The sequence below is a fragment of the Ooceraea biroi genome, chromosome 9, assembly GCF_003672135.1.
Source record: "Ooceraea biroi isolate clonal line C1 chromosome 9, Obir_v5.4, whole genome shotgun sequence".
In the NCBI taxonomy this organism is placed as follows: Eukaryota; Metazoa; Arthropoda; class Insecta; order Hymenoptera; family Formicidae; genus Ooceraea; species Ooceraea biroi.
The window spans coordinates 8,325,467-8,352,212 of record NC_039514.1 but is presented as its reverse complement, the minus strand read 5'-3'; the positions used below and the strand labels follow the sequence as shown (position 1 = coordinate 8,352,212).

Below are 26,746 nucleotides of genomic sequence, written 5' to 3'. Positions count from 1 at the left end.
TTCGGATATGTATGTATAATTGACATTTCTTGATTGGCATTTTCACAACCGAATCCGTCGTTATTGTTTTATCTTGACGAACAGTTTGTCAAAAAGCAACAGTCATTATTTCTATTTAATATAATACTGCATTGAATGAAATTAATAAATAAATCTTAATAAATCCATTCGTTAAATTTTGGTATCGCATAATTTTGTTTTCAACTCACAAATAGAAAATTGAAGATACAAATATCTTTCAAAATGTTCGATTTCATTGACAAAATATAAAAGTACGCGTCGTTGCGAAATTAAGTACAATCTCGTTTAATTTTTTTTGCATTTGCATAGAAGATAGTTTACGAAACCGCGTTGAAAACGACAAATACAAAAGTGGGTTGGGGATTACCTGCACGTTTCGTGAGAAATAATTGTTGGTGTAGATATGAACCGCTTCAAAGATCAAGATGGCTTCAAACTCGAATATGAGCTCCACAAAGTTCTCCTCAAAGGTGTCACGAAGCCAAGCAACCCAACCCGTACCTGCAGCCAACCAAGATTGAACGTTCACACAAAACACCATGAACTGCGATACTTTTGTTACTACGATTCTCCATTTTGCGGCAAACAAAATGTCATTTCCACGAGGATTTCTTCTTTCCGATGCGATGGTTTTACGAGCTTATCGTTATTGATAAGAGAACGTAGAAAGGACGGAAGAAACTTTCAAAAGAAATTTACGTTGCGCAAGACAGACTTCTCACTTTGAATTCACGCACGTGGTGAAGTTGTAAAGCATGTTTATAATACATTGAGAGCAAAGTTTTCTACAATACGGCATGGTTCGCATAATCACGAAATATTACGATCGTAAAGTTCTTCAGCAACACAACAGGAGATACCGTGTTACGTTTGATACGATCTTGCTGTCAAAAATTGCTAAAGTATCTTTAGTATCTTCGCTATTTAACAGCCCCGTGTGTGTCCACCCACCCAATTACCTCTTCTGTCTCTCATGTCTACCCTGTAATCATCCGCGCCGACTTCGCCATCGGTTAGACAACCTAAGCCATCGGTCAACAAGTTGTCCTGCCTCTTACCGTCGTACGAAATATCACTGAGCTCTGTCATGGAAGCATCTGGTATGGTGTAGCTGACGATGCCGCCTGAAACACACAAACAAAGTTTTCGCATGGCAATCGTTCCGTGACGGTAGTTTTCTTTTAAGACACGCTCGTCTCCCAAACTTTTACGTTACACCTGACTTCGTAGCACACTATTAGCCCTGTTTTGTCTCCGGTTGATGTCTTTTCTTCTTTCGCACGTTAAATGACGGCGCATCACCTTGATACTTACAAACAAGAGTGCATGAAGTGAGAATGATAACCAAGGTGGCAAGAAATCTCTCGATGAAAGAGCAAGCTTTTGAAATTTTTCACGCGACACCTCCTACGTGTGTCTCGAAATTGGAAGAAACGTATCTTTCCTCGTAGAAACTCGCTTCAACCTATTATCGTAACGATAATTAAAAATAAAAAGTTGTCTTACGAACTTGCGCCATTTTATCGAAATTTAGTGTGTACAGCGTTCGCGAGCGGTAACACCTTGCTCCAGTTTCCGGATACACTTCGAAAATGAAGTGGCGTTGCTTAATAACGTGCCGCGAAGCGCGGCGGCGGCGGCGGCGGTAGGAGCTTAGTTAAAATTAATCAATTAAAATTAATTAAAACGACTTGCTCGGTGGCAAGCTCGGGCGACGTCCGCAACGACGACGGACGAACGGCTGAATTTTCGTAGCAGGGAAATTAATAAAGGGCCGCAAAAATGGCGGTGCGCCCACTTTGCCGTGTCGTGTTCAAAATCGCTTAACTACTCTTAATATTTCACGGTATATACGGTTCGCGGCCGGCCGACCGGCCGTCGTTGTCACGCGATGTGGTCAAGCCAGTTTTGGTCAACGTACCTTTGCCTGATTTCGTGTCACGTGGATGACGCGGAGGTAATAATTTTACTTAGAACAACGTAACGCCTCGTCGCCATGCCGCTGTTCTGCAACCGGCATCTAACACACAGGAATTGTACGATCGTACGTATGAAAATAAGAGCCTGACCTCATTCTCGAATATAATAGTCGTCTTTTTAATCAAGATATCAGATACTTGCGCGCTCCTAAAGAAAATGCTGTACGCTGAACGTAGAGGAGTGTTACAACGTTCTAGTGCGATGAATCTCACTCGATACGTAAAAATGCACACGAAGCGGCACAATACAGTTAAATTGTACAATTGTACAGTTTAACGTAAATAAGTTAACGATAAGAAAATAAATGGCGAGTCAAATTAATCCGCGATTCGAGGCAACGAAGCCACCTCCTGGCGTGCACTTTTCACGTGCTCGAGGATCGTTCGTGTAAACTGACTGAATATTTCAGCGATGTGTCGCTGATACTTTTGATGCCATTTTTGAAGGTACATTATTAAAGGACGTCGTATTTCAGCACGCGTCAGAAACATTGCTCTTACAGGGGCCCTACTCTGTAATCTGGCAATCCGCTAATCTAATCTGTTCTAGCAATCTCCTTTCCGTCCGTGGTCCGAAATTATTGCGTATTTTCATTGGGATTGTTAGAGCAATTTCTCAGCAAAATGTATTTCCTAACAAGTCTGGTGTTAATACACTTTTCGGCGAGTACACGTGAAGGAACACCGAACATTGATCGAAGAATATGGCTCTGATGAAAAAGTTGTTTCTCCGAAACAACTTTCTTCGTAAATGATTTTTCTCTGATCTGCAATAGGAGGTACGGTCGCGCGAATCTCTTGCGTGGGACCGTGAGGACAACTCGGCGACGCACAGTGGGCTAAACTCGAAAAAAGCTGGCCAAAAGTAATAACTCGAAAACATGACGTTTTAGAAAAAAATGTTTCAAATAAAAGTTATAGGGTTTTAAATCAGGTATTAGATAATAATACTAGTATGACCTTGAATAGCGTTGCCAAGGTCACGCAAAGGTCACCTTGAATTTTTTAAATGGGAACCTCCAGTTTTCATTAGATATTTTTGTAGCTTACTTCAAGAGCTTTTCAGAACACTATAACAAAGTATTTATCCGTTAAATACTTCGAAGTTATGAAGCTTGAAAGTTACAGTCGCTACCGCGCCGCGTCGTACGTTTCGCGGCATTTAAAAATTTCACGGTGATCTGTACATGATCTTGACAACACTGTCAAGGTCATACTGGTATTGCTACGTAATGCTTCACTTAAAAACCTACAACTTTCATTTCAAACATTTTTTACCAAAACGCCAAATTTTCAAGTTATTACGATATGAAAATTAAAATGAAACATCCTGTATATAACGCAAAGGTGTGCGTTGGTGTGCACAATTCAAACGGAAATACTTAGTTTGAATCCTACACAAGATGATAAAACAAGAATCCCAAACAGCCTTTTACAGCTATTTAAAAAAAATGATATTGAACTTTACTTCTTTCTTATATTTTAAGAAACCAAAAACTTAGATTAACACAAATTGATGAACAAACATTTTTAATGGTTATAACTGTTTGGGAAAAGTTTCAATTCTATTTATAGAGTAAAAAGCAAAATTATTTGCATCCGCATACAAGAATGTAAGCTATAGCCTATACTCATTCATAATTCGTTTTTCGGAACATTAACGCGTTGCCTCCTATTAATTGTTGATTAATGGGAAGGAAATTTTTCCTACGAAACTCCATTCACATTTTTGAAAATACTGATATCCATGAATCAAAAAAGGTCGAAATGCACAGATTTCCAAGAGTTGAAAAAATTCGACTTTTGGCCAGCTTTTTTCGATTCTAGCCCACTGTGCGACGGTATGAACGGTATAATTTTTCGTATATCGTTCCGGAGGCACCCCAGGTAACACAGACTTCGATATGACCGCTTTAGTAACCGCGCGCGATATCATACTTTGAGTAGACGGTGTATATAAGCCGTCTCGATTGCACTGTATCACAGCGTACTCGTATCCTGTGTCAGACCGCGAATGTCAATAGCAAGGGGACAATGTCGTGGATTCTGTAGCACGTTCATCGGGTAGGCCGTGTTCCCCGCGATTCGGGAGTAATCGTTCGTGTTGACCGGCTCGGGGCAGGGCATCAACGTTGTTTTAACCAGATGCCGTGCACGACCGCCATAAATCCGGCATACCCGCCCAGTCGGGCTCGATCTCACACGCTCCGAATACTTCTTATAGCGCGAAAGCCCTCATGTCGCCGTTTTACCGGCTCGACACCACGACGCTAGCCGTACATACATACGTCATCGCTCGAACGTGTGCGACCTCGCTGTTGTTGGATATTAGCGGCCTAGAAAAATGATTTATGCAAATATCCGTTTACTGGTCAGATAACAAGGATGCAAGGAAATTTGTCAATATCGCAAGGTCCTGCGCGTTTCGCAACAGTTTATCGAGAATACGCTTATCGCGTTGCTTCTACTTCATTTTTCCTACATACATACATATTTTTAATATGAAATTATGCCTTGAATTTAGAAGCCCAGTGAAATAATACGGACGAGAAAAGAAACTGTATGCAAATTTATGTAAATGGCATTGTGCTAGCGCACAGCATGTTTGTTATACGTAACACACGCACCCGCACATAAATTATGAGAACGGTTGTCGTATGCGTCACGAATACTTAACATTCGTTACTTTGTTACATCAAAAGCAAAAGCGCGGAGGGAAAATGAACTGAAATCTGGTATATGTTTTAAAAATTATTTCAGCATGCTAAAGCAAGTCTAAAGTGAGAACTGCCGTAATTTGAGAAATTGCGGAATACAAACTCGTGTGATTTATTTATTGGAAAGAACGTTTATTCGTTTGACATCGATCAAAAAAGGTCGGATCTAGAAAAGTAGCGGATCGTTTAATTTTCTGTTGCTTTAATAAAGCATGACAGTTTTATCGTATCACGTTTACGTAAATTCCGTTTACACTGTGTGAGCACTAACGGTGCATTGATTGTATAAGGGACATTAAGTGCTGGAACTAGGTCAAAAACAAATGTACCAGGCCGACCCAGTAATGAGCTCGTCCGTATAACGCTGTTACGAACGTTAATAGGATCTAGCACTGTAGTTAGAGCCGGCGGCACCCTGCCGTCTCAACGGCATCTTGCTAAATTAAATGAAATTGCAATTTGGAAATTAATTGTCGGATGTCCAGCGATGTGGCGTCTTCGTCGTGCGACCACGTGTAAGGCGATTGCACATGTCGTTCCGGTATTCCCAAGTATTCTCTAGCACTTCGGATATTTATAATATAATATATTAAGTAGTTGAAATGCTCTAATGTTTAAACATATATTTACGGATCACTTATATGTTTCCTTATTGTGCTTGTCGATTTGTACCGTAAACTATTGATTCGCCAGCAACATGGTCGTTTTTAATACCGACGGTTTGATAACAATATTCGACGTGTATTATCTCAGTCATGTCATTTTCAATGATAATTTGCTCGCGCAATATCCAGATGCGCTCGTCATGCATGGACAATCGTTTTGTGCGCAAAAATTCATCCGACGGGTGGTGATGGTTAATGAAAACATTTGCTCATTCGCGTAAGAGCGTTTTCGATGAGCACATAATCGACAATTGTCATCATCATGCCAATTGTCGGTGAAATTACGCTGCTCGCTTTGCAAACGACACATTATAAAATATATTTATTTAAATGACGCAGCTAATCGTACGCATTTAACTTTATTCCGTCTATGCATGTATACGTGTGACCGACACACGCCGGTTACAGCTAAAATTGTGGTAACAATTAAAAGGTAAGTCATTTCTGGCGTTATAAAATGATTTCTCGTGCGCTATAACACTTACTCGTATCTCGGCATCCTAGGAATTCGATACGAAGGCAAACCGTACGCCTGTGTTCCGAGTGTGGCAAGATCCGGATGTGGCTGGCGAAGATAGGTGGAATCAATTTGTGTGACACAATGGTGGAAGTGTCGCTGTTGCCGGTCAGAACCTATGAATCAGTGCAACGTGCATTAACAAAGTTGTGAAAAAATGGAATTTACGATACGTCGCGCGTAAATTGACACCACCGTTCCACCAAATGTTCATTAACAACTCTGCTGCATCGCGAAATATCGATGCTTTCTTATTTCGTTGACGGGGAAAACGAGCTTTTTCCGACAGCTTTGATGGCATAACTCTTATCACGAGGATCATATAGCGTTAACACGATTAAGCGATAATGGACATTCCGCTTGAAATTTTCTCGGTACTTATAGACATTTTGATTTTCAAATCGGTAATATAATACTGGCGGATGTACGCGCGTGCGCTTACATATATGCGATGTCATTAATTTTCCCGAATGGAGATATCGGAACATCCATCTCGCGTCGATGACAGCCATCGGTATCTCAACGATAATACATTTAGCGGATTGTGCTAAATGTGAACTTCCCGGCAAAATTTCGAGGCATAAACTGACACTGCTAGAGTTGACATTAGCGTAACGAGTCGTTACGATTTCTGCTAGTCAGTTAAACGCAAAATTTTATCTGCGATACTATTGTATTTTAACTCGGCTCGTCTCATTTCAACTCCGTTCCATCCTATTATGTACGTATTTCGTTATACTCGTAATAAGATGTAATATTATACATATAATATTATACATGTAATGCAAAATTTCCAACGTGAATATAATTACTTTGTTATTATCGGTAGCTATAAAAGTAGCTATTAATGAGATGATAATCGAAAGCACATTTACGTCAAAGTTACATCGATTACAACGCGATCGTGATGGAATAATTTCATGATAAAGGGGCATAATCGAAGGTAGCGGTACGTGATTCAATTTTGAACGCGATATTCGAGAATGCGCTGGTGGAAGGGACGCTCGCAAAGATGGAAAAAGAGAGAGTCAGAGAGAAAGAGCTGAAAATGTCTAGCTCTTGAAAAGAGGAAGTTGCACTTTTAGCGACGCTTAACCATACGTTACGGTACGAAGACGTTACGTGCAATTCCAGCACAAGAGTGGATCGCTTATCGATTGCCGCTTCTCACTTCCCTGTTTCTCGGATTGTATGAACGGTAAAAAGGCGGTTGTGTGCAAAGCTCTAGCTTGGAAATCAACCATGAAACAAAGAGATCGTGATATTATGTTATAAGAACATGTCTTTCAGTTTAGAGAATTTCAAAGGTACTTGATAAACCTTTATTAACCTTTTATTCAATATTGTGAAAAAAATGATATTTTAAATTATGGTCACTTTGCATCGATATACAATATCAAATAACACATCCGAATGAAATAATAACACGATAAATGTATGAAAAATAAAATTTTGCTAAATTGGATGCTTTACTATCTCAAGAAATTTATATACATAATTTTCTATATAATATATAGAAAATTAATATATAGATAATTGTATATACATATAAATGTTCGTTTAATATACGTATTATAATGAGAAACTCATTATCCACTCTTGTGCAATTGAACGTAATTTTTTTAACCATTTATTTCTCTTTATGCCCGTCTTGCGAGAAGCTTTCCTTACGGATGATTAATTGACATAGAAAAGTTTTATTAATTAAGCATCGTTAGCAGATAGTAGAGTTCAAACCGTGTTCCTGACGTACAACGTGAGTCTCGAGATTCCTGTCATTTCGATGAAATAAAATTCCAATTTGCCATCAGGCATTCTCAATCAGATATTCATAATTTTATTCCACGCGTCATTTGCATCTGTTTGCATAAATTGAGATTTCTAAATTGTCGGCAGTTTAGAAAATAGCTTTGCTTGCTGACATCTTTTCCTTATAGGTATTATTAAGAGATATTTGTCTCTTAGCTCACCTCTACATTGTCCCAGCGCTTATATCGGCGCCACTGAGTGAAGCCGGGACGTCGATACTCCAGGGTGTAATCCTCGACGTATTCCTGACCGCGGCCATTATCGTAGCGGCCTTGTGTCTGCACACCAGTAATGACATGAGCACCCTGTAGGTCGACTTGAAGCCACTCGCGAACCCCTTTCTCTATTTGCATTTTCGGGCACCAAGCACCGCCAGCGGTTTCCGTCCGAAGTCTACTTACGGAAAATATTATTGATGTGCTAAACTCTTTATTTAAATAGAAATTCAAATGTAGTTTAAGAGAAGGAAAACAATACCAATAATCGCTATAAAAAGCACTCGCAGGATGACAGTTTTGTAAACGGCACATAATTTACAGCGGGAAAACCATTGGCAGATAATACCAATAAATAATCGCTATAAGAATCACTCGCAGAATGACAGTTTTGTAAACGGTGCATATAATTTACAGCGGGAAAACCATTGGAAATGCACGAAATTATCACCTCGTCTACGGTAGTTTGTAAATAAAAGGCTGTATTTTTATGCGCAAGAGAATCGTTAGCCTTTTCATTTAGAGAATGCCACGGAATTATCGTTTTACTGTCTTCCCGACTATAAAAAGTCCGCCTGCACAATTATATTGTGCAATTCCGTTACTATCATTTGAACTAAGAAGAACAATTCACGAGAGCATTTCTAGATTTTAAGAACTTCCATCGTCTGAAAAGTGTACTTAAACGGTGAATCCGTGATTCACTCACGCTCTTACTTTCCTGCACCATTTCGCTCACGTTTCCTCCTCTTCCGTCGATCATTTACGTTTGTGTTAAATGGTGCTAATAAAAGTCCACGCTACCTCAACCATTTCTCTTTCCCTTTGCTCGAGTGGCATCTTTCACTTGATAATAAAGTTAATTTTGCCAGAGACCGAGATTTTCTCTGGTTACTTTTTTGCCAATTGATTTCCGAATAACGTTTGTTTGTTCAAAGACACAATGCTCAAGGATTTCGTATTGCAACATTTCGGCTACGAACGATGAATGTAACGTGTCATGATCGCATTTGTAATACAATTTCATTACATTAAGCGTCTATCCTATCCTCACGTATTACAAGTTTTTAAAGAATATACGTCAGAAATGCTTTTTGCCAAACTCCTTTTATGTATACATTATATGTTATATACAGGGTGTCCCATTTTATATTTGTCAGTAAAATATTTCGATACGACGTCGTTTCAGAGAAAAATGTTTCAGACAAAAGTTATATGGCTTCGAGGGGGCAAGATGATGATATTCTCAATTTAATTGTAGATGGCGCTACTTTCGAGATTTCATCATGGTGGCCATTTTTTTAAATGGAAGTCGATTTTTCTCTCTAGGTAAAAGTTGTAGCTGACAATAAGGCAAATACAACGGTTTTTTGTTTTTTGAAATTGGACCATTTTTCAGTGAGTTACAGCGTTTCAAAGTTTATAGCGTCTCTCCATGGTCATTTCATAGAATCAAATCACATTTTACATTTTACATCTTTTCCAGCACCCCAATTGTGAGAGGCAAGGGGACTCACATTAAACAAGCACCCCAGTTGTAAGAGGTAAGGGGACTCACATTAATAAAGCATCCCGAAGGAAACAGAAACCTACTACGTCCACGCCGTTGTTCCTGGGTAGCGCTAAAAGTAGGATAGTTGATAGAACGGTACACTTTGGGTAATGCAAATGCCGGCAGTATTGTAACTTGTAGTTCTCATAACTCGAATAATATTTAACGAAAAAATACTTTTATATAGTGTTTTGAAAAGCTCTCGAGGTAAGCTACAAGACTGTATAATGAGAAATAAAGAGATCCATTAAAAAAAAGTTAACCTTCGCATAAACCTTGACAGGTGCACCCAAGGTCAAATCAGTGGCAGCATCTTATGTCCCCCTTGAAGTCATAAAACTTTTGTAAGAAACATTTTTCGATACAAGATTTGGTTTATGTGTATACTTAAATTATAAAACAGTATACTTTGGAACGCTGTAACTCACTGAAAAATTGTCCAATTTCAAAAAACAAAAAACCGTTGTATTCGCCTCATTATCAGCTATAACTTTCACTTAGAGGGAAAAATCGACTTCCATTTAAAAAAATGGCCGCCATGATGAAATCTCGAAAGTAGCGCCATCTACAATTAAATTGAGAATATCATCATCTTGCCCCCTCGAAGCCATATAACTTTTGTCTGAAACATTTTTCTCTGAAACGACGTCGTATCGAAATATTTTACTGACAAATATAAAATGGGACACCCTGTATATACATATATATATATATAAGGGTGGCCCATTTTAATTTATACAGTCGATTTTTTAAAAAACTAAAAGAGATACGAAAAAATGTTTCAGACAGACATGTCACGATTTCGAGGGGGACATAAGATGATACCATTGGTTTGACCTTGAATAGTCGTTTGAAGGTCACGCGAAGATCACCTTCAATTTCTTAAATTGAAACCCCAACTTTTTATTGCAGATTCTTATTCTCCATCGAAAAGTAAGTAACTTTTGTCTGAAACATTTTTCCGAAAAATGTCATCTTATGTCCTTAAAATGATCTTCAAGATGAGTTTTGAGGACATTTTAAGAATCTGCAATAAAAAGTTGGGGTTTCAATTTAAGAAATTGAAGGTGATCTTCGCGTGACCTTCAAACGACTATTCAAGGTCAAACCAATGGTATCATCTTATGTCCCCCTCGAAATCGTGACATGTCTGTCTGAAACATTTTTTCGTATCTCTTTTAGTTTTTTAAAAAATCGACTGTATAAATTAAAATGGGCCACCCTGTATATATGCACGACTTTTCTCCCCTCACAGACTAATAATTTGACGTATTTGAGCTTTCAGGCGGTACTCATTTATCAAGCGCGCCTGACGTCTGATCAATGATCGTCCTTTACCACCGCTTTAATTATCCGCTGCTGGAACGTAATAATCCGACGGAACAATCCATTTCTCAATTTACATACTGTATATTTTGCTTAATTGCGATCCGCTCAGTTCTCGTGGGTACTATGTGATAAAATTTTAATTTTAAAAAATCGTAATTAAAGTTATAGCGTTGATTACGTAATTGGCTCGCGAAAGTAAAGTTATAGCTTACGTATAAGAAACATTGCTTTTACAAGCAACAATTGATTGCATTCGCAGAAATGTCACGCCGCTCTCTGCATCTCGCATAAAACGTGATTACTACTTCTCGTAACCGGATTGTACGTTTGATAGTCGCAGCGTCCTAGGCGCGTGTAACTTCAGGGAAATTAGATTTGAATAAGTTAAATTTCCGACGAGCGCTGAATCAATATCTCCGCTGCTCGGAAAAAGCAAACTTTCGCGATAGATAGATAGATGAATGTGATCGTTGAGTTATAAACAGAACGCGCGCGCGACAGCTGCGTAAAATACGGGGGATAGATAGGGAGGACGGAAAATAATGCATGGCGCACTCGTGGGTGATGGCAGTGCGTTAAATTTACAGGCTGATGGACGGCTGGATCTACGGGTGCTTCTCCGGGTGCATTAAAAACTGGTTAGTGTGTGTATCTTTTAACATTGTAGGTAGGATGAAAGTAACATGCTCACCGGCCATTCCGCGGTGCGACGTTCGTCACGTACGACGAGGATGCAGTGATAGCTGAGTCCGGTATGTCACCCGATTCCATCCCCAAGGACCGGTTGCATGATCCTGAAACATGATGACGTTTCCGTTCAATAGACGAGCTTCCGATTTCACGGATCATCAAAATTAATATTTATGATTGATCCAAAAATATTTTACGCTTCGTGTGCGCTTTTAATAATTCATTGGTTCGAAATTAAATCTCGTACAACAAACTGTGGAAAATCAATTAACTAAAATTAAAATTAATTAAAATTCTGGAAAATCAATCAATTAAAAAACGGATACAATGGTGCGCGATATCGCGCGCCATTGTGCGTGCACGCCGGTAGAAAGCCCGCTCTTTAAAGTTGGAGCGTATCCACGGGAATCACGAATGTAAACAGCAATTACGACGTCGTCGTCGCAATCGTTGTTCGCAAAGTTGGGATAAGTGGCAAATGGCTTGAGGCCTCGAGGCGCATCGCCGCCGGGATATTATCCAATCACTATACTTATTAGTCTTTCAGCGATCTCATTCACTCGTTTCAATTCGCGTTACGTTTACTGTCATTCGGTTGTAATCTTTCCATTAAAGTTTTCGTTAGACAACAAAAAGCTGCGGCGCTTGAATGAGAAGCCCCGTCCGCCGTAGGAAAACTTCATGCCGCAGCAACGCGCGCGCGAGGATCAATCGCCCTAAATAAATTTGTTTTACGAGATCGAGCGGCGATCCACTATCTCGCGATTTTATTTATAATTAAGAAAAGATCGAGCGGAGCGTATATTGGTAATCGTTATCGCACACTCGCTATCGTATGCTCGTAGATTAAATTTAGCTGGCTTGTGGTCTTTCCTACTCTGAAATCTCCGATAAAACGGAGAACGAACGGGGAAGATTATGCCATTTATACAACACATCGATCACGATGTTTCTTACATTTTTATGCTTTTGTGCACGATAAATATCCGGAGGATATTTTAGCCGTGCGATTTATTTATACTTGTGGAGACATACGCGAAATAGTGAATAGCTTGAAGCGAGGGAAGAAAATGCGAAAAGAAACGTATCTTCCGGTTCTCAAATCAGCGAACAGGAAGAATCGTTCGAAAGCGTACGAGCCTGCTCTTATTGGTCTCAGGCAGCATACAATCGAACGTGAGCACGCGTATGGTCGATTAAATCTTTTCGCATGCCTGTCAGCTCTGCGGTTTATGTTGGTTCGGCAACCCTCTTAGAGGGATCCGAAGAAGTAAACGATCGGGCCAAGTCGGCCAGGAGAGCGGAGAGGAATTTCTTCTCACGGAGGTAAAGTCAGGAAGTCGGGCAATAAACATTGTGATTGTCGTTATTGCCATGGTCCGCGCTGGAAGGTAACGTTGCGAAGACGGTACTTCTATCAAAATCTACTGGACGACGTTACAACGAAATCCACTAAAAACTTCATAGATCTCTCAAGCGCGGGTCGAAAATTCGAAAGCGGAGGAAAGCTTTGCGGTGTTAGGAAAGCGGGCATATCGCTGGAAGAGAGAAAGAGATAGAGAGAACGGAATAAAAAGGAGTTACGTTATGAAAAACGTTTTTTCACGTAGGTTTCATTGGCTAGTCTATGAGGCGAGACGTCGCTATTTATAACGAAAATCTTTTAATAACCGTAATAACGTCACTATTAGCCGTGACGTACGATTTTCACTTACTATAACTATCCGCATTTTTCACACGTTCTATATAGAAAGTGTTGATGATAATCAATGAACGAGATGAAGTGCAGTTGAGCGGAGTTCCCTTCTTTATATATACAAGAGTAGGTGTAAAGTTGTTTGTCAATTTATTATTTACCGCCATCGGAAAAAGAAGAACAGAGCGTGATCTTAATAATAGACGATGGACGTATTACGTGCATCCAGTGTCTGAGATTAAATTAACTAATAAAAGAGAATTGGGGCGCTATCGAAAGCATACACGACTTTTCGTAACAAGTTTCATGTAACTTTGTATCGAATTTCTATTTTTGGAATGTCGCGTTGCAGTACCAACAAGGGGCGTACCGTAACCACCCCTCGAATACGAGCAAGCATTCTGTACCTGCGAGTTGAAATCGCATGGACACATTTGGACTCGAGGGGAAGGAAGGAGGAACGTATTCATAGAATTTGCGCGCTCCATCTTTCCCTTCGGTTTGCACAAATATTCTTTCTTTCGTTTCGCGTTTTGTTCCAATCCACAAATAGAGCGGATAAGCGAAGAGAAACACATGTCAAACGTTCGATCGAAAATGCTGGAAGCCCTAGTCGGTCGCGCTAGTCACAAACGACGCGAAATAACGCAACCCTCAAGAGAGGTGATACGTTGCTGTCGTCCGTGATCGTCCGTATCATATCGGCGTTTGTAGTTTGCATAACGGAAGCAGGCTACGTAACAGGATGTGCGACGGAGGAGCATCATCATCTTGGCAAATAAGAAATACAAATTATCGGATATAAACGCGTAAATAACAGGAGAGCTGCAAAACGAAACGTTGGACAACAATTTAGTTAAGTAAAGGATTTTTTTCTAATAAAAATACATTTAATATTTTCACACAATTTATTTGAAATATCTAGAAAATTAGAATATAAACGAACATGTATATGTATAATATATACAGGGTGTCCCGGGTTTTAACCGACAAACTGCGGGAGCATATTCTACTAGTGGAAATAAGAAAAAATTCTTATATCGAGTTTGCTTAGAAATGCTTTATTACAAAGTTATAAACCAATATTGAAAAGAAATATGAGATAAGTAACAACGGAACATAGTGTAGAATTTGGAAGGTCGAAGATGTTTATGTTATGTGTATTCGCGTGTATTCATGTTCACTATGTTGAAACGATTCAGTATGATTGTTACTTTCACAACAGTAGCTGTTAGATTTCAATCGTCGTGTCAACTAGCAATTACTATCAGAATGCCAAAAGTGTTTTCAAATGAGGAATACACCGATATTCATTTCGTTTACGGATTCTGTGACGGAAATGCACGAGCTGCCGTACGAGAGTATCAACGTAGATTTCCTAACAGGAGAGTACCAGATAGATTTAAAGCAACGAATTACTAATTCAGTTACTGAGATGCAACAAAATTTTCAGGAATGTCGTGCTGTAACAAATTCTGTACTACGTCGATGTCTAGCTTGTATCGATGTGCAAGGACAACATTTTGAAATGCGTCACTAAATCATTGCGTAGATAATTTATATTTTTGTGAAAAAATCCGTTGTTACTTATCTCATATTTCTTTTCAATATTGGTTTATAACTTTGTAATAAAGTATTTCTAAGCAAACTAGATATAAGAATTTTTTCTTATTTCCACTAGTAGAATATGCTCCCGCAGTTTGTCGGTTAAAACCCGGGACACCCTGTATATATCAATAGGTATTCGATGAAACGAGTTTAGCAATTTGCTCGTTGAATCGCTCACAGTTTTAAAGTATTTGCCAATTATTCGAGATCAGTCCGTTTTCTGCAATTCAGCCTGCACTTGTCGAAATGCGTGTCTGTGTGCTCCTCTTGACTACAATGCCAGTAAGTAACAGCTCTCGTACCATTGTCCGGGTAGGAGAATCTTGACGCGAGGTCGGTGGTATACGAGGCGTTTCGTGGATTCATTGCGACGCATTCCACGTCGAACTATTCGTCTTGCCAGGTGGCGTGCAATTTGGCGAACCCGAGGACACGACAGCCGGAAATCCGGACACCTCGGCCACAGTCAGCGCCACGAAGACACCTTCAGGACTGGCGGATACGCGTCTTGACGCTCCCACTGTCTCACTGTCCCAACGTTTCCCAACGGGCTTCGTACGACGTATTAAGATAACTTGAATTGTTGCAGTGCGCAGCTTCGTTGTAAATACACCGTATTTCCATTACCGTTTATTTTCGGCAATTTTCTCACAACGTATTTTCGTCCCACGATGTATTAGGAGTGTGATTTAGTTTTGAGGGTTTTGCAACAGATGGCTGTAGTGTCAGTTTGTTCCAATAGCTGTTTCCGATAACTGTTGTTTCTTACAGTCTTCACATTATCCATCACATTTAGTAGCATTATAGCAATAGATGCAATAACAGTCGTGTTTATATCATCGTAAAAATGCAACTTCCGAAACAGCATTTTCGACATGCGTTGCTTTTGTTTTTTAATCAAAAGAAAACTACGGCTGACGGTTATAGAATTCTTGTGGAAACTTATGGTGATTCTGCCCCATCAATTAAGACGTGTGAATACTGGTTTAGACGCTTTAAAAGTGGTGAAGGACAAAGAACGCTCGGGACAACGGGAAAATGCAGATTTGCAAGCATTATTGGACGAAAATCCAACACAATGCACTTCAGAACTTGCCAGAGCATTAAATGTTGATCGTACAACAGTTACCAAATATTTACATGAAATGGGAAAAATTCAGAAAGAAGGGAAATGGGTTCGACATGAATTATCGGAAAGTGCCATTGCGAACCGGTTGAACATTTGCATTTCGTTGATCGCCAGGCAAAAAAAGAAGAGTCTTTTGTCTCGGATTGTTACTGGGGATGAAAAGTGGATCCATTTTGATAATCCGAAACGCAGAAAATCATGGGTGGATCCAGGCGAACCATCAACATCCACTCAGAGACGCAATATTCACGGTTCAAAAGTAACGCTCTGTATTTGGTGGGATAGTGTACTATGAGCTGTTAAATCCGCATGAGACTGTCACGGCTGATCGTTATCGACACCAATTGTACAAGTTGAAGCAAGCATTGGACCAAAAACGACCACCAATTGCGAGTAAACGACGGAAAGTGATTCTTCTTCGTGACAACGCTCGACCTGACGTTGCGTTATCAGTGAAACAAACACTATTAGAGCTTGAATGGGAAGTCTTACCGCACCCCGCGTATTCTCCGGACATCGCTCCATGCGATTATTATTTGTTCCGGTGGATGCAACACACTTTAGAGGATACACACTTTCATAATTTGGAAGAAGTGCGAAAATTCGTCGACGAATGGATCGACTGAAAAGAAGAGTGATTTTATCGTGGTGGAATCCATCTCTTGCCAGAAAGATGGGAAAAAGTGATAGAAAACGAAGGAAAATATTTTGATTAAGGTATTCATTCATTATCATATTGAAATACATGCGTTTTTGAGCAAAAAAAACCCTCAAAACTAAATCACACCCCTAATATGTACTCCTTCATAGCATATGAATTCTTCTCTCGCTTTTTTTCCATCGAGTACAATTCACAGCGATGCTTCACGCTATTATAATCTCTAGAAAAAATAATTGGCAGATCACATTATCGGTCTGTCTGGCACAGCAGCAGTCGTAGGGAACAACTGCTAGCTTCCGAGACAAATCACGCAGAAAGTGCAATCGTCCAGTTAATCCGGCATGCGGGTGGATGTTAACGTTTCGCACAAATATGCTAAAGCTCTCTCTCTGCCAAGTGTCCCCTGCGTCACGGCGTCACCTGGTCCACTTTGCCGGCCGTTACTACCGAATGAAAATCCGGCTTGGAAACTTTCGTGTCTCGACGCTCTCTGCACAATCGGCTTTCTCCGTTCCTCCGGGTTACGTTTGTCCGCACGGGTGAACAGCGTACGGTGACCGATGGGTCTCGTTTTTGCCCGGCGATTCCTCCTGTTTGTCCTCGTTTGAAATAAGGATTCCGGATCGGAGGGTCGATGCTACCTGTTCGAACTCCACTTCGCCAGGGCAAAATCTTTTTTTTTTCCCCTCTCTTTCAGTCTCTTTTCCCTCTATCTTCTCTTGTTTGCGTCTGTCTGGTTCTCGATTCGCTCGGACCGATGGGAGCACGTCAGGTGTCCTGCCTATAATCCTTCGAGCTAAGCACGAATGGTACTGCGAGGATAGTTGATCCTGGGCCAACGGCATGGCCATGTTTCTCCGAACCGCATTTGATCCCCCGGTCTCCCGTTTTTAGGAGTTATCGATTCTTATTTATAGCCACGATTAAAAGAGGCGATTGCACCGCTACATCGATTCCGATGTGCGGCCGAACAGACCGTACCTGCATCGTGCAGAATGCACACATTACGTAACAATGCATATAACGGACACGCTGCTGACATCTGAATGAATACACTCGAGTAACGCGCGATACAACGTCACGGTTCTCTCTGTTTGCGGAGAACATTCGTCAGGCTTATTACAAGATAATTGGTAGTCGTTCCATCGGCTCGTTATCGGCATAGTCCGAGGCGCAATTCGAAAATCGTGTTAGCGGTGTACGTCGATGGACTGAACGATTATTCGTCCATTATCATCGCGTACATGCTCTCGTCCCGGTGTGTCCGGATTACAATACCAAATGATAGCCATCAGAAATGCACGACAGAACTTCGCAACAGCCCTCGGTTGTCGGCAGGGGGGAGGGGGGGGGGCGGGCGGGTAGTCGGATTTACGTGCCGTGAGATACGTAGATCGCCATCTGCGAGTGTGTTCGCGGCGACGTTAACACGAAACACGTTCGCGTTTCCGTTTTCCAGGCGCGCCCTCAACGTCGGCAATTCCACGGAGAAGACAGGCACTGCGTGGCACTGCCTGATGCGAGAGGGAGGATGGAGGGCTCCGTTCCTCCGAGTCTCTCCTCCAGGCGACGAAAACGCACGAGTAACGTATGCAAATATAATAATACATATCCATACGTTTTATATGTATAGTGACGCGCGCCCGGCCTCTTCTACGGATGTCGATGGGGGGACCATGTCATTCGGAAAAGCATCACGCTACTAGGCCATATTTTACCCCGTAAATGGATGTGTCTGGCCGAACGTGAATTTCTTACCCTGACATCAACTGCCGATACTCGGGGGATATCGATGAATAGAATAGCGAACGCGACGTATATTTCTACAGTTTGCAGATACATAAGCATCCGGTTCGTCAGGATTTTTATTATACCACTAGTAGGTGTTCCTTTGCGCTTTGCGTACCTATGTGAAATATTACGTCTCCTGTTACGCACAGAAAGCGTGCCGCTGCAGTTTCACAGACGCTTTTTCCTTTTCTTTTTATTACTTTCTCCCACGTTGATTATTATTGGATTATCATTGTATTATATTGTGAATAATTGCTGTGAATAATTGCAATACGGGTTGCGCGAGAATATATTGTAATAAAGTGAATAAACAATTACGGAGATCACGTCATAAAATGATAACGGGTCAAACATAGTTTTCAAAATGCAGTACACGCGCTATTTAATATATAAATACGCGTTTAATTAGCACAACTATGTAAAATGCGCATTTTATATCGTATATATCGTAGCAAAAAGCCGTGTACACGTTACAAAGAAAGGTACGTGTATAAAGAGAGAAAGAGTGAATGGTTTAATATTTGCAATTTATAAGGTACTTTTCAAGATACGCGTACCTTTAACGGCTAACGAATTTTCCATTAAGCTTCAAAGCTACCAAGAAACGGTAGCGCACATTTTAATATGTCACAGCGTTAGTCGCGAAATTGTTCCCGGCCACTTTCGTGGAATATTAAGGCCGGGAGTCTGTGCCATAGTGGCTTCTGAGGCGTCCATCGTAACGGTGTGTTTATTGTAACGAGCGAGTCGGAAGAACGTCGTAAAGTTAAAGACCAAATGCGCGCTTGTGTATTACAGGGAAACTACAATAGAATTCCAAGTGAAGTCACCGTATAGCAATTTCAAACCAGTTTTCAGCGGGCGTGGGGAGGGTGGGGGGGGGGGGGGCAGCAGTTAAATTTAAACAGGTGGCATTAATTTAGGCCCCGTTATTATTAATGCTATTCGCAGGTAATTTCATGTTTCTTCGTGAAAATGGCCTGGACTATGCGCGACAATATGTTTGCGCTTTAGATGGAAATCGCTTCCGAATGCTGCCCCCGCTATTATATATGTAAAATTCAATTCCACAAATCTCGCTGAGAAGTGGCGCGCGCGCGCGCGCGCGTGTGCGAGGAAGCGGAAAGGGTCCGGCGATGTTACGAACACGAAAATCAGAGGTGAAAGAAGTAGAAAGGAAAGATTACTGTCGGAACTGTCGGTAGGGTTTTGAAAAATTATTCAGGAAAAATAAGTGAGAAGGAACGCGTTTGCGTTAAACAATCTTGATAAATATAGATAACTCGCGTGAAGCGATATTTTTTAACTGTTGATATAGCATGCGTCGTCTATTGACGTGTCATTCATAAGGCGATTTGCATATTTTGCAGGGTATAACAAGTTTCCCGCTATCCAGAGCGACCTCCCAATCTCACGCACTGTTTCCGGTTGACAGAACGCGTATCGTATCACATCGTTCGGAACACGCGGAATACGAGCGCGAATTTACGTGCTACGTGTTCCGCACATCATAAATCGCCAAGTTACGAAATGGACGTATGACCTGCTCCCGGAAAATGCCGTAAAACTTTTGCCGGTTCGCAATTCCGCGCTGGCAACTATGCGCAGGATGCTACAAATTTTTAAGTATTTTTCACGAATCTCAATTATATCGGAGAGAAGCTTGGAGGAAAAATGATTAAAATAACGCGCGGATAACTGTCGTTACGTAAGTGCAATTATCGTCAGATGATGTGAAGTAATTGCAGTTTAAAGCACCGTTTAAAAAGAATGATTCTTATTGACACGAGAAAGAGACTGATATACCAGCTGCAAAAAGTTTCAGAATAAATCTCATTCAATTCACTCTGCCTGACCGGGCAATTTTATTTAAGCACGCACGCTGTATTTCTCATCTTCTGACTCCCCTTTTCGTGCGTGATAAGAAAAATAATCTCCGATATAATAGTTCGCTGAAACGATCAACATTTTTTACAACGAAACCCTGGTCTGGGATTTATTGTACGTATATCCCATGAAATCTCCCGTGAACAAAATATTTTCAATAAAACTTTCCCTTACTCTGCGCTATATCGTGTCAAGTTCGAGAATTGCAATTCAGTTTATCGTTATTTTAGGTGGTGCGGTAACTTGCAAGTTATTAGAAACGATTATTGAGCTTTAAGCCCGGGAGGAAGAAGAGGTGGGAACTTAAAATGACTTTTATCAGTTTAGCGCTTGAAGCTAATAAGATTCCTAATCGTTATGAATAGATTTAATTAAACGCTCTCCTCGTTAAACATTCCTCTGTGATTTACCTTTCCACTTAAATCAGTAATGTTGACGTACTCGTGGTGCGCGCGCGTTACGTATCTCAGCCATGCATCGCGCGTAGCAGCGAAGGTAGCATAGAATATGAATATTCCGTAAAGTGAGAAAGAGGAGGCGTTCATGCCGTACGGACGGCCGGAGGCTCGATTGTTGGCGGGGAATGAGAACGGAATAGGATGAGACTTAACGTGCACGACGGGTCGTAGGATTGACGTGTTCCTTATAAACCAGAAGGGCGAGGCGAAGATAGCAACGGAGGAACCAGAGGCGAAAGTGTAGGAGGGCGAACGGGCAAGGGGGTGGTTGGAAAGGATGACGCGTAGAGAAGAGGAAGGCGGGATAAGGTAGGAAGGCACGTCGCGGCGTCTGCACGCCGTGGAAGCCCGATTGTTCTCCGCAACCGACTGTGTCTCATTACTTCGAATTGGCTAGCCGTAGACAATGCCAGCGGGTAATACGATTATCCGGAAGATGGTTTTCAGCGGCCACCCCTTCGTTTCTATCGTCCCTTCGCCCGGCTCGACGTCCTTTTACGCTCTTACGTTCTCCACCCCGCGCCATCGTATAAACCCTTTTTCCGGGCTATGCGGAGAAAATCGGGATCGCGGGGCGTGCGCGCGGAAAAGGGACCGGGGAAAGAGGCGGGTGCGAAAGTGACGGTGACTGGAGAGACAATGGACAGACCGACGCGTGCGCCGGTGCATCTCGTCTTATCCCCGTGCGGAGATAAGAATCGAAGATTAACCGTCCACACGACTTTAGGTCGAGGACGACGATGCTTCCCGAATGGGGAGAGCACGCGCTCCCACTAACGCACACCCGAGGCTTCGTGCACCGGAAGAAGAGGCGCGAGTGCTTTTTCCAACGCAACAAATAGGGCAGCTCGTTCAATGTATTCTCCGAACTCCGGCTAAACTTTGCTGCTCACTCGAACATTTCATCGTGCTCCGACTTACATCGGCGTATGGCGAACGTGGCGGAGCTCGTGCATGTCCCGAGCGTGTCTGGTATTCAAAGCGTAATTCGGTGCAACGATCGCGCGAACCTATACGTTCGATGCATGGCTTTGAAATTTTTCACCGAAAACGTGAAACGTGTTTACACGCGGTACAGTAAGTTATATACAGGAATATTTTTCGCGATATGAAAGATTAATCTTTCTCTTTTCAAACTTTTGTGCCATCTTTGCAACATTGTTGTTACTTTGTAATTCAACGCCATTCATTTTCAACGGAGATTCTCCGTGTTGCTGATAATAAACTATTGTTTTCTTGCTTGAAATCTGCAAGCATTCTCATCGGGTAATTTAAACGGTATTTTTTCATGTGTGAAACGCGAGTTATCTTAACACAATGAATATTTCTCTCTCTCTCTTCTTTTTCTTTCTCATTCTCATATATGGAATTAATAAAAAGATATTTAATATTTCAACGGATTTCAAAGACGAACTCGGTCAAATCTCCTCGTTTTAAAGCATGATTTCACCTTTTTTTCATACCTTTTTCTTATTTGCAAGCACGCCACTGTAACTCGGCTTTCATCGTGTCGCTCATTTGAATTCCCTTTTTCCAAGTTGCTTCGCCTAGGAGGAGCTGCCGAGCGCGTTGGACAAAGACTAGACGAGAAAGATTAGACGACGAAAAGAGAACGAACGAAGATGAGTTGAAAAGACAATGAGCCACTGGAAGCGTGACGTTTTCTTTCATTCATGCAGAGATAAAAGTCGAAGGCTGACCTACGACGTGGCTCTGACTCATAACAGAATGTTTTCCCGCCGATAGAGTATTTCTCTGCAGATAAAATCGACATTACGAAAACGATAAAAGTAGATAACTCGCTCGTGATAGATATATTTTCCAACTCAACAAATTTGATAAATTTGTTTTTCTAAACACATTGATACTGCCAATAAACGTTTGCATTTCAGGAATGGACTTGTTTTTTTTCTATATTGAAACGACAAAGACATATAACGTATCTGAATAATTTTCAGGGTTCTATGATTTCTGCTGAATCCGGATTGGGACTTTGGACGTCGCACTATAGATTCTCTTTCCTGCATGACTCGAAGGATAACGCGAAGGAGGTTGACTTAGAGGTAAAAAGGATAATACAAATAACCGCGAGTAAAGATACCGGCTAAGGAGACAATGAGCTACGTCACGAGCAAGTTTTATTTTATTTCCGGTAAGATAAGACCCAAAGATATTAACTGGCGGTGCGACTCAGACTTGGACAGGACGGACGGTTTCCACCTCGCTGTGGGTTTTCATTCTCGAGGAAAACTGCTCTGCATTTCAGATCCGGGAAAAGCCGGGCTGCTTCTTGACGCAGATGGTCGATCCAGCTGAGCGATGGTGGGAGAAAAGAGGATGAGAACGGGCTCGGACGAACGGAAGCTGAGGAAACGTTCTTACATCGACTCTCCTATATCGCGAGACATATTTCATTACCTCCTGTTCATTATTCATCTATGCGCTTGACCAATATAATTGTGAATTCTATCGCAACATTTGACAGAAGTATAACTGTCGGTTATTGATGTGCAACAAGTACCAATATGAAATGCACTATCAGTTACAATTTTGATTAAGCTATATATTTTGAGAGCGATGCAATTTCAAAGCTTTTGTCAAGATTTTCAAAGTTATATCAAATTACCACTTGTTTAAAACTAAACCAAGCCAAATACTCGATTTTATTTTAGGATTAATATCGTTTTCATATTATTCTCTTCTTCTTGAATTCAGTTTTGTCGGTGACACGAGGAATTGACAACGGAAGAGTGACGTTACGCGCGAAAAATAGCGCAGAAAATCGAGAATTAACTGACGACAACATGATTCCGGATTTAGTCGGAAATGCTTCGAACTCTTCTGCATTTCAAATTGAATGGCTAGGCGGAAGAAACGCCTAGTGGAAAATGGGAAAAAGGTCGGACGCGCGCGATATCGGGCTAAACGGGATGACGCGAGAAGGCGAGGGAGGCTAAGAGACAGAATAGGAATTTTACTCGAGACGTCGAAGTCACATCATCTAAAGGTGGGTCCAGACATGTGTCGTATCATCGTATCGTATCATAATCGCGTATCATGCATGATATGGATACGTTAGTTATAATGATACGCCGAGGCCTTGCTTTCAATCCGTATCCGTATCATTTATCTGTATCTCTTTATTAGTTTTCCATCTAACGTATCGTTCCACGTTAACCTGCTGTGGAGACAATGTCTGTACAGTTAGCTGCTGTTAATTACATTTTTCTTCATTATTTATTGAAGAAACCGAGGAAATCACGACGGTGGTGGATAAAAAGAATTTTTGCGAATCGCGAAGTATACAGTGGCCCAAAGTTATTGCGCGACTTAAAGTTTCAATCTGTTAGTGGACAGTACAAAAATTTCACAAGAATGTCACCCATTGAATTTGAGTACCTGATAAATTTGGTGGGGAAACAGATTTCCAAAATAGACACCACATATAGGAAAGTAATACCTGTTCAAAAAGGATTAGCCATAACTTTGCGATCGCTAGACGAAGCAACACGACTGAATCGAGTCAGGATCTCAGGATCGGTAAGCGTCCACACTGACTGTATCCGTATCTCGTATCATTTCTTCGATGTTTCGGCGAAATACCGACTTCAAATGGATCATGGTCGTATCGTATCTGCGTATTATTTTGATACACAGATACGATACGCAGATGTGATACGGCGCACCGTCCACACTAAGCTAATCGTGATACGCGATCATGATACGATACGGTGATACGACACATGTCCGGACCCATCTTAAGATGTTGCGAATTTCATCTATTGGCAATGGTACGTGATAAACGGTGAAGAAAAATTGGACGTTGATCAAACTCGGTGAAGAAGAGAAAGGAACTACAATGTCATTATATTACATCCCTCGTCGTTATTGTGCGTCTCAATTTACAATTTTATTGTGAAACATGAGTATCATGATTGATTTTCTTGCACGTTGAACATATTCTCGCTAAATTACAGCAACATGTCTATATGGATAGGCCATGTAAGTAATATGAATGATGCCGAAATCATTACCAAGTCAAATATTGAACTTGACTAATTTGTTATCGGCAAGAAAGTAGAACGACGTGTAGAAATCTCTCTTGCTGGCAAATTTGCCCTAGTTACTAAAGTTATAACGTTGTTAAACGCCCCTGGTCGACTTACGAGAGCAGGCTATACCGAAGGAAATGTACAGATCGCTCGTGAACGAATTCTCGTGCATAAAAATTAGCGTTCGGAATAATAAAGGAGTTTTCGTTCGGAAGTAGTGGTATGAGTCAAAGTTTACATGATCGCGTTTGAGGATGTACTTTCAATTGCGCGAGACGAAATGATTTGTTCGCAGACAACGGGGGCCTTTGTGCATCTTTAGCAGTCATTTAAAGCTCACCCGACACCTTTTGCAGAATCTCGACTACGACACTCGCAAAACTGTCGTTCGGCCAAAGGACAGAAGGACAGAGAGCAGAGGTCCTCGAAACCGTCTCGAGATGGCGGCTGACTATGCCCGACGCTAGCACTTGTCGTTGTCTAACTGTTTGCCCAACCACGAAGACAGACCATTTACCATAACGAGGGAAACGCCAGCAGAACCTGATACCGGCAAAAGCTCGTACAACAATGGTCGCCCGCTCGTTTTACCTTTTGCCCTCCGAATTCTTACGGTCCTATATAAGCACTTTCTTCATATCTGCTTGCAATTTTTCTGTTAAAATTTTCTTCTGTTTTTTGGGAATCCTATTTTCGTGCCTGAAAACATTTTGTGAAACTTTCATAACGATCAGAAGATCCTCTGACAGAACATCGTTGTGCAATATTCTTATTGGTGGAGGTATCACGTTTCAGCGTTATTCCAGAGATTAGATTTTAATTTAATTTCAAGTTGTGATAGAATCAAGTGGGTCAAAAAGATTCGTCGTGGTTTGAGAATTTGTGACTAGCGTTTTACGCGTTGGGTGTCCCTCGTCGCTTCCTACGTTTCTACGACCTTTCGTCCATTAAGTCGACTCTCGAGGAAGTCGTTACCACGAGGAAGGTGTAAGAATAATGGCGCTGACCTTTTGTAAAATATGACGTAACCGCACATGTAACAACGACGCAAGTACACAATGTATTCTCCATGTTTAACGCGATATGAGAAACATTGTGGCATTCTGCCTGATTAGTGAATATCCAAAACATATCGCAAGGTAATTTACAAAGGTAAACTGTTGTAAACGATAAAACGAGAGTACGTTTTAACAAATTACAAATAAAGCTGAGATTGGCATGTAAATTTGCGTAATTGTAACATTTTAGACATTATCGTGGATCATTGTTACAGCGAGGCATTAAGACGGAGACTCAATCACCTTTATATATCGCGAGCTTTGCGGAAACGTCAGTAATCGTGAAAACTTTTTAAGCAGCTTGAACGATCTTCCGGAAACCATGGTGTTTTATAAACCGATAATCGATTGTCGAAGAAAGAGTTCCGTTGAAAATTCCAAGAAGTTTCGCGCCGCAAAAAAGAAACTCCGTTTAAATATTGCGACGTGAATCAACGATCGCCTTTGATCCAGATAATCGGAGCGTTCTCGATCAGATACTGAATATATCTCAAGAAGCTTTTCCATTTAAACTTGGACGTTTTTAGCGCGTTTCATTAAATAGCGCAGCTTACATTTCTTCAATATTCGTACTTGAATAAAAGTTTTGATTTTGTAATTGTAAAGTCAAGGACTAGTTACTTTAGTACTCTCAACATTTCTGTTGATGAATAATCATACAATTTTCATGCCAATTTCTATTATAATTTAACTAGTATAATTTAAACACGTTAACTACATTAGTAATGAAATATGTATCAGATGTTACGTAGCGTAGTGTGAACGTGTGATTTGTGTGTGAACATGAAGTAAAATGGATAAATCTCTAAAATCGATTAATAAATATAAATGTGTCACTGTAAATGGTATCACTCGATGTAACACTGATTCACCCAATAGTATTCGTCGGAAATCCATATGCGAAGTTTATGA

At 41.0% G+C, this 26,746-nt stretch overlaps 1 protein-coding gene and 1 long non-coding RNA gene across 2 annotated transcripts in view; one reads left to right on the top strand and one right to left on the bottom strand.

Moving 5' to 3' along the window:
• LOC105278912 (discoidin domain-containing receptor 2) overlaps window positions 1–26,746 on the bottom strand; it is a 74,852-nt gene that overhangs the window by 11,813 nt on the left and 36,293 nt on the right. Inside the window, exons 3-7 of the mRNA XM_011338358.3 lie at window positions 11,496–11,598; window positions 7,870–8,101; window positions 5,868–6,015; window positions 981–1,145; window positions 389–522 (exon numbers count right to left, since the gene is read on the bottom strand). Of these exons, the coding sequence (XP_011336660.1) occupies window positions 389–522; window positions 981–1,145; window positions 5,868–6,015; window positions 7,870–8,101; window positions 11,496–11,598 (782 nt within the window). The remainder of the gene's footprint in view (window positions 1–388; window positions 523–980; window positions 1,146–5,867; window positions 6,016–7,869; window positions 8,102–11,495; window positions 11,599–26,746) is intronic.
• On the top strand, window positions 19,294–26,677 carry LOC113562679. The gene is made up of 2 exons (XR_003407039.1): window positions 19,294–22,787; window positions 22,882–26,677. It is a non-coding gene; the product is annotated as an uncharacterized LOC113562679 (long non-coding RNA).